The sequence below is a fragment of the Triticum dicoccoides genome, chromosome 4A (assembly GCF_002162155.2).
Source record: "Triticum dicoccoides isolate Atlit2015 ecotype Zavitan chromosome 4A, WEW_v2.0, whole genome shotgun sequence".
In the NCBI taxonomy this organism is placed as follows: domain Eukaryota; kingdom Viridiplantae; phylum Streptophyta; class Magnoliopsida; order Poales; family Poaceae; genus Triticum; species Triticum dicoccoides.
In genome coordinates this window covers 751,244,285-751,264,769 of record NC_041386.1, presented here as the reverse complement: position 1 = coordinate 751,264,769, position 20,485 = coordinate 751,244,285, and the positions used below count along the sequence as shown (strand labels likewise).

The following is a 20,485-nucleotide window of genomic DNA, read 5'->3' as shown; positions in this document are numbered from 1 at the left end:
CCCGGTTTGTGCCACGAACCGTGACCAAAGCCCCCTTTAGTCCCGGTTGGTGCCACCAACCGGGACCAAAGGCCTTGTGCTGCCCCGCGCTCAAATGTTTAGTCCCACCTCGCTAGTTGAGAGGGAGCTGCACCTGTTTATAAGGTGCGGTGCGCCTTCCCTCTCGAGCTCCTTTCTAAAGCGGGCTTTCAGGCCTAACCGTGCAATCTGTGCCTGTGGGCCTACTGGGCCTCCCGCGGCCTGAATCCTGGCCCATGGTAGGGTTTCTAGTCGTATTCAGGCCGTGGGGGCCCAGTAGGTGGCACTTTTTTGTTTTTTTGTTTTATGTTTTATTTGTTGCTTTATTTAGTTTATTTTGTTCCTATTTACAACAAAATACTTATTGTTGCTATATTTATTTTTTCCAGTTTATTTGTTTTGTTTTCTGTATTATTTATTTTCTTTTGTTTTTTGCTTTATTTTTTAATTCTTTTTTCTTTTAGTTTTAGAAAAATTATAAACTTTTTGTTAGTGCCATTAGTTTTCAAATTTGAAAACACTTTTTTTGTTTTCTTTGTTGCTTTGCACTGATTGAGATGGATTGGTAAAAAATTTCAATTAGTTGAATATCTCCTGTTTCACCTATTAGGGGTGTGCTAATTTTATCCGATGAAGTACTTCTAATAGGTCAGTTAGAGCTATTCATAAATTTTTGTTCGAGAAAAAGAGCCATTTTGGACAACACTTTCAAACATAATATGGCCGTGTATGTTCACCGAATTTAATGAGGTTAAGATTTGAAGTTTATTTAATATTAACACAAGAGACAAATAAGCCATCATGTTCAACCACAAGTGCTAAAACATATACACTCCAATGATTCTAAAATCAAGTCTAATATTGACACGTACAAAGCTGAAGTACGGAGGTGCAAACCGGACCACGGAAATATGTGCAGACTGGCTCACTTATGTGTTACAAAGGAGACAAGTGACCTTCCCAGGAATAGAATATCATGCATAAATCTTTCAGTCTAGAAAGGAGTATACATGCACGAGCCGTACATTGTTTTCTTTTGCACCAGCCATACAGATACCAGAGAGGTTCAGGTGCATCTAATGCTAACCCATCAAAACATCCAGTAACTTCAACGATACTGGATATACTGGAGACAAGAGAAAGGTCATCCAACTGGTACAAAATGAAAATTTACCTGAGACAAATAAAGAAATGAATAACAATTCTATTCGTGGGGGGCTGAAGAGTGAAGATATAAACTATACACCCATTATCCTTTTTCTTTTAGTGAAACCGTGTCTTCAATTTAGATGAATGCAGCAAATACAATTCTTAAAACAAAATACGAAAACGGTGCAAGAAGACTATATGTATTGATGCTAGGTTAAAAATAGAAAAAAACTAGCAAACTATTTTAAAGCAATACAACATCACAGCCTCTATTTATAAAATATATAGATATGCCAGAATTTAGTAGATGAAGTTATTTTGGCAATTTTTGTTGAATACACAAATAATTTTATATTATGTTTGATAGCTAAGAAAAAGACATAATTAGAGAAAGATTACATTAGCATGTGTGGAAGCATGTGGTGATATTGCATGATGCAACTGTAATAGTGATGAGGGGGCTATACTAGACATTAGTGTTAGATATTATCTTTCCTTAGGTTGTTTCTTAATTTTTTTATTGAAAACAGACACCAATATAGCTCGGAATGTCATGACCGGACCAAACTGATATGACTTCACGTTGTCTGTCATGATCAGACCAATATAGCTTGGAATACGTTGCAAACAGCACTTATCACGCACGATAAAACAAGTTCACATTAGGCTACAATTATTTTTGATAAACGAGTTCCTGCATTATGCATTTTTAACATAATTGTGTAAGTTTGCAAGTCTGCCATCCTATAACAGCTTCTAAATGCTAATTTAAATATAACAACAATTTAGGAAATCTAGCCGCGCAAATGCGCGGGTCACACCGCTAGTTTATTCTTATGAAAATCTGCAACGTGGGGAGTGCTTAATGCATACTACCTCCTTTCCGGTTTATAGGGCTCAATTCAAAAATCTCATCAACCAAGGTAGATGGTGAGTGGTGGAATAATTTTTGTAGTTTGCAAAAACACTCAATTAATGCACTTGTTTTCCTCAAAAAATTATGTTTAGCAATTCATTAATTGCAATGCATGAAGTCCATGCATTGGTTAATTTTCTCTTAATACTTGCATGCAATGATTTAATGCACCTTGAAATCTGAACATGTGGTAGGGAACCATAAAATTGAGACTTATAAAATGAGAAATCTAAAATTTTGAGATAAGCCCTATAAACCGAAAAGGAGGGAGTAGCTGCCGTTGCCTGTACCTAAAACTGCAATTGTGGGCGTCTTTGTTTTTCCTCTTTCTACAAACGCATGAAAAGACCTCTGCAAGGGACAACAGACCAAGCAAGTACTGTACTACGTTTGTCAAACTGCATGCGTCTGGACTCTCTGTTGCAACCTTTGTTTGTACAATTTTCGCTCGGGAATTCCAACACCACCATTCGGACTCTTCATTTCCAATAAGACACAGTCCTAGCCTGTTTAATCAGGTTAGCAGATGCTTTATTTATAAGAATCTCATCTTCTGTTTTATGCATCAACTCAATATCCACTCCATAAAAAGACCATCTTGGGCATTCCATTTTGATTTTTTTATTTGTCTTTCTCGCCACAATCTTAATAATTTTTCCAGTCCATGAAGATTTATTATTGTCAGATGAAAAGGGTAACAAGGAGCACCTTTTCAAACAAACACTATACTCCAGCTATTTCAGTATATGATATACAATGTATACATCATCACTAATAGTAGATAGTAATACTACACATTTCAATCAGAGTAAGTTTGAAAATGCTATTTTAATTAGGCAACCTCTTTTCTGTATGCTTGGTTGACTTGTACATTTGCAGAGGCGACTGCGACCTACTGCAGATTAGATGCATACAAGGAAGATAGGCACCAACCCCCTTCCTCAACAACGTTTACACAACAAGAGTCTGAATGACATCAACCTCTGCGAATTTCTTGATGTTTAATTCATTGATATCAACAAAGATCACTACACACTCAAGGCAGATGCTGCTTTGCTGTTTCTTCTTGTGATGTTGCAACTAATTACATTTCTTCCTGTGTAGATAATCTTCATTGTAGTACCCGCAAAAAAAATCTTCATTGTAGTATCGTGCAGTCTTAGAACTGCGACGCGCATTGATAATGAGAAGCACAGAGGTTGCCTCATGAAAATCCTTAACACTTTTCTCCAGAAAAATACTAAAGTAGTAGTTGTTGTATTTCAGTAACCAAGCAGAAGAGGATATTTGAAGTAGCATACATATATGTATAAAACACATAGAGAATATGAAGCAGTTTATCTGACAGGTTAACTAATGCATATTGCACTGACTTTGTGTGGCATAGAACTGAGCATTTCAGCATCTCAGTCAATAGATTCTTTTATACAGTAACAGTGATTACTCGAAGACTGATCAAGTAGTGTACATTGACAGAATTTTCAGCCCATAAAGACAAAGCTACGGCCATAGTCCGCTAAGGGAAGAGAAAAAGCAAATACAATCTACGAGTGGCTGGAAATTCAGTCCTAACCGTTGCAGCTTGCATACCAGATCAACAATGTTAATAACACTTGTGGAGGAACTAAGGTAGGTATGTTGTACTCAACAAATACATCAATGAGTGTCTATGGTTTCCATGCCAATATAGGTAGGTATGTTGCACTCAACAAATACATCAATTCTGGAACGCCACACATAGATAATCCCATGAGGCTGGCATCTCAATCAAAGATCAATGCGAGCTAATGTGAATTTCAAGCTCGGCGCCAAGTCTTGCCTCTCGAATTACTTTAGCCTTAACCAAATCCTGGTAAGCGCCTCCTCTTGAGAAGGTTCCCTCTAAATGGGGGCAGCCCATGATCCATATGTCCTGGAGGGCAGGGAGCTGATGCAGGAGTCCCTCCGGTAGTGTCTCTACCCTTGGGAACCACACCATCTTCAACATCCTGAGTGAAGTGACTCCATACATTCCATCTGGAAATGCCACCAGCGCGTTACACCCACTCAGAGTAAGCTCTGTCAAATTTTTCACATTCCCAAGAATTGTTGGCATGGACACCAGCTTGGGACAAGAACAAATGCACAATATTTTAAGAGCAGGCAACTTTGGTACCTCCACCAAATTCTTGCAGTTTATAATGTCAAGAAACCGGAGTTGAGGAAGCAAGACATTTTCTTCATCGGATATGGTTGATGGAAGTGAACCAGTTAAGTTGGAACAACTAATCAAGTTTCGATCTTGAAGATGATTCAAGTTTCCAATTTCTACCACTGGCCATTGTACTGTATTATTGTTGCCTCTAATCCAAATTGTATCAACAAAACCAAAATGGTTCCATATATTCTGCTGTTTTTTAGATTGTTCATATGAGAAAAGAAATTTGCAATCTACTATATCCAATTTCTTAATAAATTTGGAAGGTACTCTTTTCAGCTCCTCTTCAAAGCACTCTACATTGTCCTTCAAACCTTTTAGATTCAGTGTCACATATGAGTCACCAAGCCCCGAGAAATGAAGGTCCTCAGGCTGCCAGCCAACTATAGGTTTCACTAAAATGGCGCCCTTGCACTCAAGATTAGATTGCACAAACAGATTAATCAAATGATAAACGGGAATGGCGCTTGCCCACTTTATCAGCAGATCTTCAAGCAGAGGGAGCATCTTGGGCATGCTTCATAGCATTGGGCATCCAATAATTTCTAGCTTCTTGAGCTGAGGGAGTGATACAACCGTTGCTTGTCCAGGCACCTCTAGGTGCCATCTCTCTAGCTTAGGCATGTTGGAAAGCTTCATACATTCCAATTTAGGAAAGAAAGGTGGTGGAGAAATACATGATTGCCCATTGTCTGTATCATCATCACTAACACATATACGTGTCAAATTATCAAAACCTTTCAAACTCAAGTACCCGAGGGAGGGACATTTATATAATGGGGAGAGATCCTTGCAGTTCTTGCAGCTACTCAGATAAAGTTCACTAAGTTGTTCTAACGGTGTAGAGTTGTGCATCCATGATGATAATTTAGCACCTCTATAATTAGATAACATTAAAGCTTCAATTCGTTCATGAGGACAAAGGGCCTCTAATATTCCTTTTGCATTGGCATCTACCTCATACCCATCTTGTGTGCTATAAGAAGGTCCATTTTCCCAATCAAGTGACAATTGATTCACATTATGCTTGGCGGACATATTGCTTGGTTTAGCATTTTCTGCACTATGCACTTTTATCAACTTAGTCAAAGAAAGAGCACCACTAAGATTCAAATATTTCAGTTGATCAATTCCACAACCCGCATCACTATCACCGACATAATTTGTCAATGTCTGTAGAGAATTCAACCGACCAATACCTTGTGGCATGCGCTCCAAACGATGACACCCAAGGAGGAAAATGTGTCGGAGATTGGTCATATATCTCATGCCTTCTGGTAATTTCTCAAGTTTTGTACATTGAATGAGCTTCAGTGTTTGCAAGTTATACAACATTGTAGTGGCTTCAGGAAGTGAAGATATAGCTGAACAAGAACAATCTAGATAGCGAAGATGCTTCAAGTTTGTCATTTGTGTTATGATTGAATATGTCTTCAATGCTCCCAGTGACATGAATTTTGACTTGGCCACACTCAGATAAGGATGGCAATGGGTAGGGTATGGGGCGGGTAGAGCAATACCATACCCATACCCGTGTAATCAATGGGTACAAAATTTTACCCATACCCGTACCCATGGGTATGAACCTTTACCCGTACCCATACCCGATGGGTAGCCACACCCATTGGGTACCCAACGGGTAGATCAAATAATACACAAGTTATTCGCAATTTTACATTCATCTATAGCACATTTGACAAAAAAAATATTGATCTCAACTCAATAACAGTTAGATGAGTACAAGATAATGATCTCAATTCAAATTGACAATTGGTGACAACTTTAACATGGGTTCATAGGCTCATGACACAACTTTAACATAGGTACACTTGTGAATCACGGGTAAAACTCACATGTTAGTATAAACGGGTAGGGTATGGGTATATCCATGGGTAAAAGGCTATACCCATACCCTACCCATGACTTAACGGGTAGGGTATGGGTACTACCCATGGGTATAAAATTGTGCCCATACCCTACCCATGTGGGTACGGTATCCGCGGGTACCCATACCCATGGGTAAAATTGCCATCCTTACACTCAGAGGAGTCCCATATCGAATCTCAAACCACCACTCACTTTGGACTAATATCGTGCGGGGCCGAGGAGCTAAAATTTTATTCATGGTTGCAATTCTACCAAACTTTTGCAAGAGTACTAACTCCAGCTTTTGACCAGATCTTAATCAAGTTGAAACTAAAAACACTGCTAATAAAAAAATAGGTATGGGTATGAGGACTTGATCTTACAACTATATATTTGCGAACTGGATCATTATGATATTAATTTGTGCACTGAAAGTTATACATCGAGATGTGCTTGCACCATATCAAAGGGCATGTGTCCAAATTACATCTTGCTCGAAGTGCTTCCTGCATCAAGAATCGGTTGTCCAATCAAAGGCCCTATCCATCACACAGGGTTGCCTTGATAATTAAGATTAAAATCAGGCAAGAGATTTGGGCGTTTAATGATTACACTTCTTATATCCACAGAGATAGGATCCGTGTTACCGTAGAAACTTTCTGTCACTAGTTTTCAATAACACTTCACGGTCTCCTTGCCCTTAACCTCTCGGTGACTCATTCTCCATGATCATGGTTACGTACAGGGATGAACAATGCGGACGAGACAAGAGACAACTACAATGAAATTTTATGTTACACATACGAGCAATTCAAAGTACTTCCATCACCCCCTCCCCCCAAAAATACATAGGGTTGTAGGGCTATGTCTCAACCCATGCCCTTATAGAATTACTTACATATGACGATCAGATCGCAAGAAAAAATGATGGAAGAACACATCAAGAGGAATGATCAATTAATAATTTCTTACAGTTGTTGCCCACTGCAATAGATGATTACAAGGTATGTATAATCTAGCTGAGTGCTATGGTTGTGGTGATGGAGATGGAAAATGGTGGCTGCTAGGGTTTCTGGATGCTGTGGACGCCGAAGATGGAGGTCTCGGCGATCTTTTGTTGCTTGTCTGACGTGGGGTCCTTTATAAAGTCTGTTTGGTTGGATCAGGGGATGCCGTTGGCAGGTCATACGACGGCCGCGGCGGAGATGGCTTCCTCGTCCTCTACCTGTTCTGTTCAGTTCGAGGACTCCGGCGATGGCTTCCTCGTGCAAGCTACGGACCTTCATGTGCTAGCCTGAAGCTAATCGATTCACCTGCCTGTCTACCTGCTTGTGTACGTAGTACGTGCATATATTTCAAAAACATCAATGAAACTGAAAGGGAAATTTGACACATGTGATACGACTCTTTTTTAGAAAAGGAGGATGCAGCCACACGTGTGATATGACCTGACTCGGTTGAGAAAAAAGGCTATGTGAATTTAGTATCGCGTGAAAGGAACATGTTCCGCCGGGGGGCTTTTAGACTGGAATTCGAGTGGCGAGATTCACAGGTTAGCACACAGAATGAACAATCAAATAATGTTTTGTGGAAGCTTATGCCTTTGCCTCGGCATGCTTTCATGTTAATATAGGGGCAAAGCCATGTAGGCCAAGAATACAAGGTTGGTAGGATTACATATTTGAGAATCAAGAAAGAGAGAGAGATCTAACAGAATCTTTATCAATCAGATTGGTGTACATGATCCTAACAAAATATTCGTTACTTCTAAGACATATTACAAGCTTATAATCTTCAAGAAAACACATTCTTGTACAAGCTACTAAATACTTCCTCACTCTTATTTATTCATACAGTTCAACAGTAGAATGACAACAGCATCAGATCGGCCTTATTTGGTTTAGCACGCCAGTTCTTAACTTGTAGTTGTCTTACTGGTTATCATGCCCCAAGTAACAACAACAAACACGTACACATTGTCATGTAGCTTGTCAAAGAGGCGGAAATAAGCATTCCTCCATGCTCTTTTGAACATAAGAGCAAAAAAGAGAACCCAGAGTCCCGCCGCAAAGCCAGCCGTCAGCCCAAAGTAGAAGAACACCACTGGATCATAACCATTTTCTCTTCTCTGCTGATCACCATGCTCTAGAGCATTGTTGCCTGGGCAACTCTTTTTAAGAGGAGGCCCACAAAGACCATTATTGCCGCTGTACATGGACGGGTTCTCGGCGTAGAGGGTGTCAAGTTGACGTCCTGTCGGAATTCTTCCTACAAGATTGCTGTATGACAAGTCCAAGGAGCTTAGATACGTCAAATCTGACAAGCTTGTTGGGATTTCACCGGAAAGGTTGTTCCTTGATAAGTCGAGTGATTCTAGTGATTTCATATCCCCAATGTTCGTTGGAATTTTCCCGCTCAGGTGATTCCATGATAAATTCAAAGTAAACAATCCATTAAGAGAAGTTATCTCATCTGGAATTCCACCTGTTAAGTGGTTGAGTGAAATGTCAATGCCGTACATCTCGTTAATTCTATATATGTCATACTTCATATTTTGCCGCTTCATCACCACAGACAAAATGTCCTTGTTTATGACCTCTTGAACATACCAGCGAGTCCCACGCTGTGGATGTTCTAGTGTCATTGCTATTAATCTTGACAAGGACGATGGAATTGATCCTGAGATATTGTTGCTTGCTAAACTGAAGTACTGAAGTAGTATAAGATTTGTGATGTTGGCTGGAATATCCCCATAAAACATGTTATGGTTTAGCAGCAAAAATTTCAAGTTCACCAATTCTCCAATCCACATGGGTAACGTTCCATAGAACTTGTTCACCGCAAGATCAAGGAAAACTAATTGTGAGCTGTTCTGAATCCAAGATGGAAAATTTCCAGACAAGTTATTGTTACTTAAGATCAGAAATTCCATGCTTGGCATCGCAGAACACCATGGAAATTCTCCCTCAAAGAGATTATTGGATAGATCCAACAAACTAAGGTTTTTCAATTCACAAATAGCCCTAGGAACATGACCAGTAAGGCAATTGGAGAAGAGATTTAGGTCTGTAAGATCTGGAGCTCCAAAATCTAACGGCAAAGGTCCTGACAAGGAGTTCATGGAGATGGCCAATCGAGTGAGGCTTCTCGGTAACATTGGTATCTGGCCAGTTAGCTGGTTCAAAGTGAGATCGAGGCCATACAAACTAGTAAGATTCCTTAACCCCGATGGTATAGCTCCAGTAATGCTGTTGTTAGAAAGGGAAAGATGTTGTAAGCTGGTCAAGTGCCCAACCATATCTGGCAGCATTCCTGTCATATTGTTGTGGTTCGAATACACGGAGAGGAATTTGTTGGACGAGCATTGTGGCAGTTTCCTTAAAAACTCTGTTATGTTCCCAAACGCGAGACTTCTATCAAGCCGTAGGAGCTCTAAATCACAGAGATTTTTCAAGTCCACCATAATTGTGGCTGAATTGCCGTTTTTTGCAAAGGATAGGAATTGGAGGGACGTCATACCTCCTAGTGCGTCAGGGAATGGACCATAGAGATAGGTTTCATCAAGGTTTAAATGTGTGATGCCTGTTATGTTCCAAAACCAACTCGTATCGATTAGATGGCGCATATAGTTTCTGTTGAGATCAAGCCGCTCAAGTCTTGTGAGGTTTAGGTGTTTTAGGGGCTCGTTTGCATTTGGAAGTGAGCAGTTACTAAGAATGAGGTCCTTGACAGTTGGGATTGTGTTGGCCACAGGGAACACGTCGGCGGTGCCGAGATTTATGTCACTCATGTCAAGATATTCCAGGAAATGCAGATGAGTTAACCATGAGACATCTGCTGTGTGTATATTTTGCATATAACTGAGGTCAAGGTGTCGCAAGTTTGAAAGATTGCCTAGCTGAGGCGGCAGTGTACCGGAAAAGAGCGTGCTGGTGAGATCGAGATACTCCAACTTTGAAAGTTTGCCTAGCTGAGGCGGCAGTGTACCGGAAAAGAGCGTGTTGGAGAGATCGAGATGTCTCAAGTTTTTGTAAGAAAACAAGAAGTCTGGAGCATGACCATGCAGGGATGTCCCACTAAGATCGAGATACTCCAAATTTGAAAGGTTGGAAAGCCGAGCAGGAACTCTACCAGAGTATGGCGTGCCGGCGAGATCGAGATGTCTCAAGTTGTGCAAAGAAGACAAGAAATCTGGGAATACACTGCTGCCGTTTGGTCCAAGTAGGGAGGTGGTGCTGAGATCCAGGTACTCGAGATGCTGGAGAGAAAGCAAGGAAGGACTTATCTGGCCGAACAACCAGCTGAGACCGATGTCAAGCTCGGTGACATGGCCGGTTTCGTTGCTGCAGGCGACGCCCGTCCAGCGGCAGCAGTCATGGCGCAGTTTTTGCCACGAGGCGAGGACGCCATCCGTGTCGTTGATGCCCTGCTTCAAGGCCAGCAACGCGTCCCTCTCGCGTGGCCAGCAGTTCTTCTGCGCATGTGCATGTGCGACGACGAAGAAGCCGCAGGACACGGCTGCAGTGACGAGGAGCAAGGTGAGCTTGGCAATGGCGATTGAGTGGTGCATGGCGGAAGTATTTTCGCGGAAGCTTGAATGGACTTTTCCCAAGTTGAGATTAAATGGCATCACGTCTCTCTTTGTGAGATGCTCATTGTGTGGAGGCCGTCAGCTGTCACGTTTCCGTGATATTAACTTATTAAGTAATGTGGGCAACTACCGTATATATGTATTCTTACATTTTATGTCAACATCTCAGAGCATTAAGTTGTTAATCTTGTTAAAGAATCTGTCAAGTATACTGATATTTAACCCAGCTTTGAACAACCTAGTGTACAAGTAAACAACTATTGAGGATGGTTTGTTGAAAGATCAGCTTTAACGGCCGGCCTAACTATTGAGGACCCACAGTGGCGTTGCAAGTTTGAATAACGTGGCCACTCACTTCATCAATTGAACATATAAACCCTGAAGAAGTGGTAGTCACAACGAAGGTGGCCATGTCGCCTTTAAATCGCCATGAACAGTACTCGTGACACCGCCTGTAAATTCCATGCCCCGCCAGGGCATTTTAGTCATTTCACGCGCAGCATATAAAAGGCAGCCTCCCCCGTGGAGAAAACCTAGCCGCCGCCTCCCATCCCACTCGCCTCCCCCTCTTCGTCGCCGTCCTCTCTCTCTCTCTCGCTAACCCCTCTCTCTCCCCATCGCGCCGGCCGGTTACGGCCAGCTCCGGCCCACGCGTCTCCCCCGCGACCCCCGCCTCCTCTCCTGCCGTCGCCGCCTCCGGAGAAGCTCGCCTCCGTGCCCACAAGCCTCGGATTCGGCGGGATCCGGGACAAGGAGGGGTGGATGAGACGTGGGAGGAGGAGGAGGAGAGTGTGGGGGCGTCTGGGGAGGAATATCCCCGCTGCCTCCTCCGCTCGTGACGCAGGGCCTCGGGCCATGGGGGCGTTCGTTGCAGGAGCCTCGCCGCTGACCTCCCGTGCGCGGCGCCCGGCCCTGGCAGCGCCAATCTCCCCTTCACACACAGGTACTCCCCCTCTCTCCTCTGTGCCCTCTCTCTCTCTGTCTCACTCCCTTTCTTTTAATAATTCCTACAACTTTTTGGTGATTGATATTGGGGACAAATAAACTGTTATTTGTGTTGCTGATTGTTTTGTTCTGGACATGGATTGGATAGTGGAGAATTGATACTAGGATAGAGAAATTGTTATTTGTGTTGCTATTATTTTTTTGATTTGGACATGGATTGTTCAGTGCTAGAACTTCATATCATTATTGTTGAGAAGGTATTGCTAAAAGACAGTTAACTCTCTGATATTTGTCCATTCGCTTTCTATATGGAGGGGAATTAATATGTACAGATGAGCCTTCCAAACTGAATATTTGAGTGCTATTCTTGTTTGAAATTTTTTGTTCACAACAGTAGGTTGATGCCCGCAGTTGTTTGAAATCAAATTCAGAGGATACACAACCTAAGATCGACACATCCCTACCTGAACCAAAGGGTCGTACGCCCATCATTATTATTATTTTCAATGCTATTTGTGTTCTTCATATCCCCAATTAATTTATTCAGTCTTACTTTTGACATAAAACGCAAGTTGACTTTGAACCCCTTCTCCACCACAGGCAAGGTCGAACCCCAACACCGAGAAGGTATCTTGGCACCAAATCGTTGCGAGAAGAAGGGTATGTTTTTGCTGTGCATGAGGTGTTAATACTTAATAAAGTTTTGCATTCTTTGTTCTGGTCGATTTTGTGTGTTTGGTTGACATCTATGCTGAATTTATTTTCCTGAGATTGTTCTGGTGTTCTTGGTGCAAACTGATTAAGGAGGGCTGGAGTTTGTCAAGTTTGCCATGTATGCCTAATATAATTTTCTTAGATTGCTACTGCAATTGTATGATTGTGATCCCAGTAGGTCAAGACTACATTTGTGTTGTTGAACCGAGATTCACTAAGCTTGGCAGAGAGGATAAATTTTTCTTTTGCAGATAACTGGGCTCTAAAAGATTCAATAGTTACATGTGGTTTTGTATCTGCAGTTTGTTTGCATGTATTTTTTGAGGTTTTTGATGACCAGAATTATGAAATTTTCTTGGTTAAAATCTTTATATGTGGCATGATCTCTGAAAACAAAATAGAGTAATATAGTTTCCTTCAAGTTGTCATTGCAACAGAAGTTGAAGTGTATCTTCATGATCAGTAGATCCGTGCGTGATGCTGCCTGTTGTAGTTCTATCGCTATGCAGACATGTTCAAGAAATGCAAGTAATATAGTTTTGATGATGTCTGAGTGTATCTTGTGTATGTGTAGATAAAGCAGCCTTGTTCAGAAGTGCTTTGTCAAGTTCCTGTAAAAAAGCTTTCTAGATATACATTATGTTTACAGTTTCGCTCGGCTTCCCTAATCCCAAAGGTAATAATATGATTCCTTTATGTTGTTTGCCCAGATTCAGAAGTGAATTTTTGAGGTATATTTGCTTGTTGTGTGTACTGTAAATTCTAAGCTTTCTAGGCATACATGTGCACGTGTATTTTTTAGGTGCTAATATTATTTCTTTATGTTGTAAACTCTAAGTGTCTTGTAAACTCTTAAGCTTTCTAGGCGTTCATGTACATGTGTATTTTTTTAGGTAATAATATGATATATGTATGTGGTTGCCCAAATTCAGAAGTGAACTTTGCTGTATATTAGTCAGCATCTCCTGCATGACCTTTTAAACTTCAATGCAGCTGTACAAGGTTTGTGATGATTTTTTCCCAGTTTTGTCTTGATTTAGACTTTTGTAGTTACATGTGTTATGTTTGTTCACCATGCTAGTCATGAGGGTTTTACAGGAGGATTTAGACTCACACGAGCTTTCATTGTAACAGAGCTGCTGAACTTAAACAGATGTTCTCCCGCATATCCATGCCCAAACTGAAACCTATATAATTTACGCCATTTAACAATAGCAATGTTTCATCCATTGAGAGAATTAAAAAATTGACATAAATTTGCTCACTGCAGAGCCTCCGAACAGGAAACCGGCGGGGAGCATGCCACCATAGGGGAAGGGCAGGGGAGACATGGTGGCGGCTAGCTGGGCCAAGCTGCGAACGCCCATCGGCGACTTTCGTTGGGGTCCATACCATTCTTCCTCCCCTCACTCCGATGCCAAAACCAGTAGGTGCAGCAAGAAGGTCAAGCATCAACAGAGGTGCACATCCGCACATGGGTGGCGTGAACAGATGGCTACCCCAAGATAATCTGAACTAGGTGCTCACCTCTCTCTCTCTCTCTCTCTCTCTCTCTCTCTCTCTCTCTATTTCTTTTTCATTTTCATCTTGATCCCATTCAGGTAGAATGCTGCTCTGTTTTTCTGTAATTAAGCAAGTATATAGCTGGCCACTATCTTATATGTGTTGTACTCTATATTGCAGCTTGCAGCATCCGATGAGAAACCAAGCCAGTTTCTTAGCATGGCAGATAACTCTCTAGACATGATCATGTCTCTAGCAGTTAAGTTTTGAACTGGAACTGTTGATCACATTATAACTGTTCCTGCTACTGCAGGTTCGACTTGAATTTTGTATTATGTACAGATGGTGTTGGTGTGCCTCTCCATAGGTTTCTACCTCCCGGAATTCATCTTCCTATTGCCACATAATTACATCCTTTGTTTTTGGGAAAACAATGTATAGATCCATTGTTTCTCTCTACAGTGGGCATGCCCTTTTATTTGTTTTTGGATAGATTCTTCCATTGATTTCTTGCTATGCTTGGATAACTAGAGTATCTAATTCGAAATTATCCAGTCTTTTGTATGTTCACTTGCATAGATGGCTTAATCCAGAACCTAAAGTGAAGAAAATATAGCACATATACTTGGTCATTTCTCCTAAGAAGATTAATCCACCTGGACTTTTAACTTGACTTCCAAAGAAGTTCTGAATGATCAAGCATGTTCGGGTTTTTAGTACACTGAAATAGTGTTGCACTCTGACAATAGTATTCTGATTTTCTAAGTTAACAAAATCTTCTCACATACGCGATACGTCATGCAGATAGGGTCGTAGTCGGAGCACAACTAAGGTTGGCGCTGCTCAAGTGTTTGCAGCGGGATCCTCTTCTACAACGGTGATGACAAGGGCTCCGCTCCCAGTTCAGTCTATCAACTACACACACAACTCCTGGACCTGCCTTCAGATTTAAAGCAAGCGCTTCAGTACTTCCTTGTGTTGCATAGTCACTAGACTGGGTTTTCTTTGATTCTATGATTGGTTTGTTTTCATCGCAATGTATGTGTCCACACAATCAAAAGGATCAAGATAGCTTCACATAGATTAGTTAATTGGCCAGGTACATACGAAGCTGTGAATCTAAACAGGACACACCTACATCACCACACCAATATGTTGTGTGTAACACGACCATTCCTAACATACCATGGTTTGCATGATGGATAACCGATGTGTGTTAAGATGAGCAGCAGCACACTCACACATTATCTTTGCCATTTAAATAACCATATTTGTTCTATGAAGTTTCTGTTATATATCTCTATGTCCATGTACTTCTCAAAAGTTACCTTGGATGAGAAGCATTGTTTTGCTGGTCTTTGTGAAGACAAGATAGGAAGATCCATGTTCTTGATCAATCAAATATGGTCAAAACTGTAGTTTTTTCACCAGTATAATCTTATTAATAACTTTGACCAAAAGTCCTACAATCTCATTAGTAATCAGGTGTGGACAAATATGTTTTCAGTCCCGTTTGATCTAATATATCCTATTGAAGTGTACTTTGACCAAACGTCCTACAATCTCATTAGTAATTAATCAGGTGTGGACAAATATGTTTTCAATCCAGTTCGATATGATATTTTCAATTGAAGCAACAAAACCATCGTATTTGGCTTTCCGTAAGCACCAAGTTAACAATAATAGAGTTGATTAGTAGCTGATACAGTGCTATGAATTTTTATTATAGTCGTCGTTGGTATCAAATCAGTTTATACAGTAGAAACATGGACAGTGCTAAGATGGATTAGCACGTGCAGTTGTAAACTACAGAAAAAAGATTATTTGTCCATTAGTCGATACCGAATTTGATCATATATATTGTTCTATTGAGCTTATTATTGTAAAGTCACCAACAAGTTGAATCAGCTATAAGCCTCTCAGAAGGGTATAGCCGCCTCTGCTTCCGCATTACATCTCCATGTAAGTTTCTAATGTACGTTCACATATAATTTTGGTTGACATTATCTCTTCCATGAATTCTGCTTGCATTTTTTCAGTTGAAACAGTAACCGAATTTGATAAGTATGCAACGATTTCTGCCCTGCAGCATGAGTAAAATGTTATGAGTTATCACTTCAGATAAGTAACCACTATATTATTTTCTCTGTGTAATTGACCTGTACACATGTTGTCGCTCTGCTTGAACCATCGATCTCTATATGTATTTGAGCTCCTCTCACAGGCTGACTCCTATGTTCGTGACTGAGCATGTGTGTGTGTGTGTGTGGCCATGGGGCAGACTTTATCTTTGACTGAATCCTTGCAACATTTTCCTTTCAGGCCAACGAACAATAAGATTCTTCTGACCTTACATGTCGAAAACCCTTCGGAAGGTTTCGCTGTCCTGATCCCTGAGGGTTCCGGCTGACCTGAGGATATGATGTACTTTTTCTCTGAAGTAGTAATAAGGATTGATACAACGACGGGGTGGTACCCGAATGGCTACTTTTATTGCCTTTCGACATGCACAAGTATTTGAGTAGCATGTGACTAATCTTACAGCCCCCCTCCCCTGATGTTTGGGATGAATGTTGTAAAATGTTTCACAAATAGATGATGGATTGATGCAATGTCTTACCCAATACAAAAGAAAATCACCCCGATAGTCTGAATGTCGAGCATTTTATGTTTCTGTTTATGTTTACAGAACGTGGGAAGGGGGCATGGCACACTATTTCACCTTCAGGAGAGAATTGCAGTGTCTTATTTTGTCCATTTTTCTTGCACGAGTTGTGCTGTCAAGAGATTTAGAATACCACTGTTAATAGGCTCTCTGCTTTATATTCCGAAATAATAGTCATGTGTCATGTATCATCCTTGGGTGATGTTTAGGTCTAGATGTGGGTCGTTTTGTCCATAAAAAATTGTGAAGTTGTATGTGCATTTCCTTCTATGCATCTCTTCAGATATTTGATTGATGCAAATATGTACTTTGAATTCTTATTGGATGTCTCTCAATATTGCTAAGAGTATCCAATACCCTATGAACCAACCTTGAACGTAATATATAACACTATGTAGGAACATCATACCTGTATCTATTTCCCTATTCTACAAGGAGTTATTGATCGGTCTCTAAATATTCTTACTCTCATGGTTTGGAAGCTTGGTTTGCTCTCGCCCTTTGCACTATCAAGGGTGTTGACAAAAGGGCCACCATCACTAGAGGCTAGAGCGACTTCTTCCATCAGGCGCACATGGAGGAAGGTCAAGCATATGCTTTCACCTTCAAATGCACTTCCAAGGGAACCCAAGAACCGACTATGTTTGTGACAGTACACTGGGGCTCAAGTGACAATGAGCAGGTTGGTGCTTTGAGTGTTTTGCCTTGCGATGTTCCGCTTGTTCTTGTTTCTTAATTTTTAGTCAGCTTACTTTGGTAAGCTCCTCTTATGGAAGGTGGGAGGATCATTCAGCAGACCAAGTGCAGTATGACGGTGATCTCTGGCGGTGATCGTTCAACAGACGCAAAAAATCCAGGCCCGGCTCTCGGGCCGGGCCAACCAAAGCCCGACGCAAAAAACCCAAGCCCGGCCTGACCCGACTGTCGGGCCTAAAAATCGGGCCTAAGCCTGGCCCATCACGCTAAAAGCCCGTCGGGCGCCGGGCCACGGGCTGGGCCTCTTCCTTAAACGTGGAAAACAACGGGCCCGGGGCCGGCCCGGCCAGTGCTTCGCGCTCAAAACCTAGGCCCGAGCTCGGCCCGTGGACAAGGTCGGGCCGGGCCGGGTCGGGTCGGGCCGTCCGGGCCGGGCTGCCCATGGCCAGGACTACTCACTACCATCATCGCTTCTAATTCGCTTCTTGCGCCATTGGCGCAACCAGGTCATCTAGTAACAATAACAACAACAGGTACTAATAATTGAAAAAGGGAGTGGTCCCAACATGACAATGCATGCCACTTGCAAGTCTTCCTCTCTTGAGTGTTCCCTTCACGTGGAGATTTACTCCTTGAAAGCTAGCTAGGGATCCAACTTGCTTCCTCCTTAGAAGACATACCGACATACTGAAAGTGCATTATTGAATTCTTTCTATGTGTTTAGCGAAAACGTCTTACCTCATCAAGTGGGGACCCTGTACGTGTTATAGGCATGGGCACACCTCCCTGATGGCGCATACAGTTGAGATCTTATAGAAGAGATTACATCTTGGGGATCAAGCTAGACAAAGATAGAATTAAGGTTACAGAAGATAAACTACACCTCTAACCTCCTAACCTACTGCCCAAGTACTCCTGTTAAGATATGTTACAATGCGCCCCAGTATGCCCAACATGTACGGCAGTACATCATGTTTAACAGTACTGGGGTAATTAAATTACGGTCTTTAAATCAAGCCACCGAGAACATATGATTATAGATAATGTACAAACCACTATGTTAATTCAAATAAAATAGAATTGACTTTTGATTGCACTTCAGAAGTAGACATGAAACAACCGGGTCGCTTTGTTAATTCAAATATAATACATTTAGTTGGTCGACTACATGAAACAAGTTTAGAGACCAAGATTTATCCTATGCTATTTGATTAATCAAACAAGAAATAAAAAATCTCCACGAATCTCCGCCTAAAATCAAACGGCGTGGGCGTTAGATGGGACATAATTATTTTTCATCTAGATGAGAGCTAGCCACATCCTTCTATTGGATTTGCTATGTGCTATGGATTGACCCAGGTGTTTCCCCCCACTTGGTTTCGAAGCCGAGCTTCATGAAGTGGTTGTACTCACATAGCTATATATATTAGGTTCCATGCACCAACTAGGTGACCCCAAACCAAAGTCTAAGCACGCGGTCAAAGATGAGCAACACTTTAACTTACCTCAAGATTTGTCCGGTTCTTAAACAGACGTGGAATCATATAGGCCGGCCATGACTATTAATTTTTAATTTTTTATTACGGATGGACAACGTGTTGTTGACCGGATCATGAATACAAGATCTCTTTGTGTTAATGTTAATGTACTGTGTTAAACTGCATATAAGAGCAAATTCACATGTATAAACCCCTAAATGGTGTGGAAAAGTGGACGATGTATTCTACTACCTCTGTACCATAATATACGTTGTTTTAGCAGTTCAATTAGGGAGTAGAAACAATGTAAAGGTAGAATAACAAGGAACTAACAAAGTAGGTGATGGATAAGAAACAGAGGCGAACGAATGGTGGTACCTTGGCATCCATCAACGAGGTAAGGGCTGCCTTGGTATCCATCGGAGCAGCCGCACCTTAGGATGTACCCTGTGCCTGAGCCGAGTAAATAGCATAAAACTACTTTATAGGCTAGGGTTCCAAAAAAATACCGATTTTTAAATTTTCTCAGATAACTACTAAATAGGTGGTCGGCTGTTTCAAAAAACCCAAATCGCCGAGTACTTATCAATTGATCACGATTATGATAGGTTAGGCCCACACCTAAACGAAGCGTTAGTTCGACTGGTAGTTTGACCGCTAATTGACATGTGGGGCCCACACGTCAGTCTCTCTTCTTATCTTCCTCTTCTCCTCTCTGCCTCCCTTCTCCTCCCACTCACCCTGCTCGTCAAGAACAGCACAGAACCGCCATGGCCGCCGAACACACTCCACGCCGCCGTCCGTCAAGAACAGCACAGAACCGCCATGGCCGCCGACCACACTCCACGCCGCCATCCTGTGCCACGTCCGGCCACCGCCCTATGCCACTTCAAGCCCCCCTCCGCTGCTGTTGATGGAGCTCGTCGGAGCTCCTGGTGGCAAGGTGGAGACGAGGAGGCATACAAGAGGCCAACGACCCTGCCGCGCGCGCCATCTGGAGTCTCCGCCGCGCGCCATGGGGTCCGGCATGGGTCGCCGCGCTGCCGCGTGCCATCTGGAGGCGCTGAGGGCCACCATGCCGCCGCCATGGGGTACCCTCGGGTCACTGCGCCGTCGCCCGCCATCTGGACTGGCTGGGGGTCGCTGCCCGTCATGGGGTTGCCACGGCTCGCGGCCTGCCGTGGGGAGCCAGCACAGAGAGGCGGCCACTAGCACTGCGGCGTTGTGCAGCACGGCTGCGTCGTGCAGCACAGGTCGGCGGGGGCATAGATAGGCAGGGAGAGATGGAGGTGAGGTGAAGGAGCGACCAGGGTTGAGCCCGGGGATCACCGGCGGCGGGTGCCGGGCGGCTCGCCGGCCGGAGGAGGCGACGTCGCGAGGTTCGGTCAGGAGAGCTCGGGGGCGAGAGAAGTAGTGCCATGGCTGCCCTGATCTGGAGCAAGGACCAGATTGCTTTTTGCAAAAAATGCAGGGACCTGATTGCTTTTTTAAATTTGTGTGCAAGCCCATCTCTAAGGGTCAAACAAACGGTCAAACAATTAGAGCTCTTACGCATCAGGCTCACCTGTCATAGTCGTGATCAATTGATAAGTACTCAGCGTTTTGGGTTTTTTGAAACAGCCGACCCCTGACTTGGTAGTTATCTGAGAAAAAATTAAAACCGTAGTTTTTTAAAACCCTAACCTGTAAAGTAGTAGCTTTATGCTTTTTACTCGCTTGAGCCATAGGAAACGTTGGTAGCGAAGCT

The 20,485-nt window shown here is 42.3% G+C and overlaps 1 protein-coding gene and 2 long non-coding RNA genes across 3 annotated transcripts; 2 read left to right on the top strand and 1 right to left on the bottom strand.

The window, feature by feature from the left end:
* Nucleotides 1-7,801: 7,801 nt before the first annotated feature.
* On the bottom strand, nucleotides 7,802-10,716 carry LOC119290053 (LRR receptor-like serine/threonine-protein kinase GSO1). Its single transcript, XM_037569176.1, has one exon. The coding sequence runs from the start codon at nucleotides 10,714-10,716 to the stop codon at nucleotides 8,062-8,064; it is 2,655 nt and encodes an 884-aa protein (XP_037425073.1). The 3' UTR covers nucleotides 7,802-8,061.
* Nucleotides 10,717-13,711: 2,995 nt separating this feature from the next.
* LOC119290052 lies at nucleotides 13,712-15,023 on the top strand. The gene is made up of 3 exons (XR_005141693.1): nucleotides 13,712-13,915; nucleotides 14,080-14,157; nucleotides 14,704-15,023. It is a non-coding gene; the product is annotated as an uncharacterized LOC119290052 (long non-coding RNA).
* Nucleotides 15,024-15,522: 499 nt separating this feature from the next.
* LOC119290051 lies at nucleotides 15,523-16,329 on the top strand. Its single transcript, XR_005141692.1, has 2 exons — nucleotides 15,523-15,861; nucleotides 15,939-16,329. It is a non-coding gene; the product is annotated as an uncharacterized LOC119290051 (long non-coding RNA).
* Nucleotides 16,330-20,485: the final 4,156 nt, after the last annotated feature.

Excerpts from the sequence above, each read along its gene's own strand:
- LOC119290053 (XM_037569176.1), bottom strand. The coding sequence starts at position 10,716 with ATGCACCACTCAATCGCCATTGCCAAGCTCACCTTGCTCCTCGTCACT.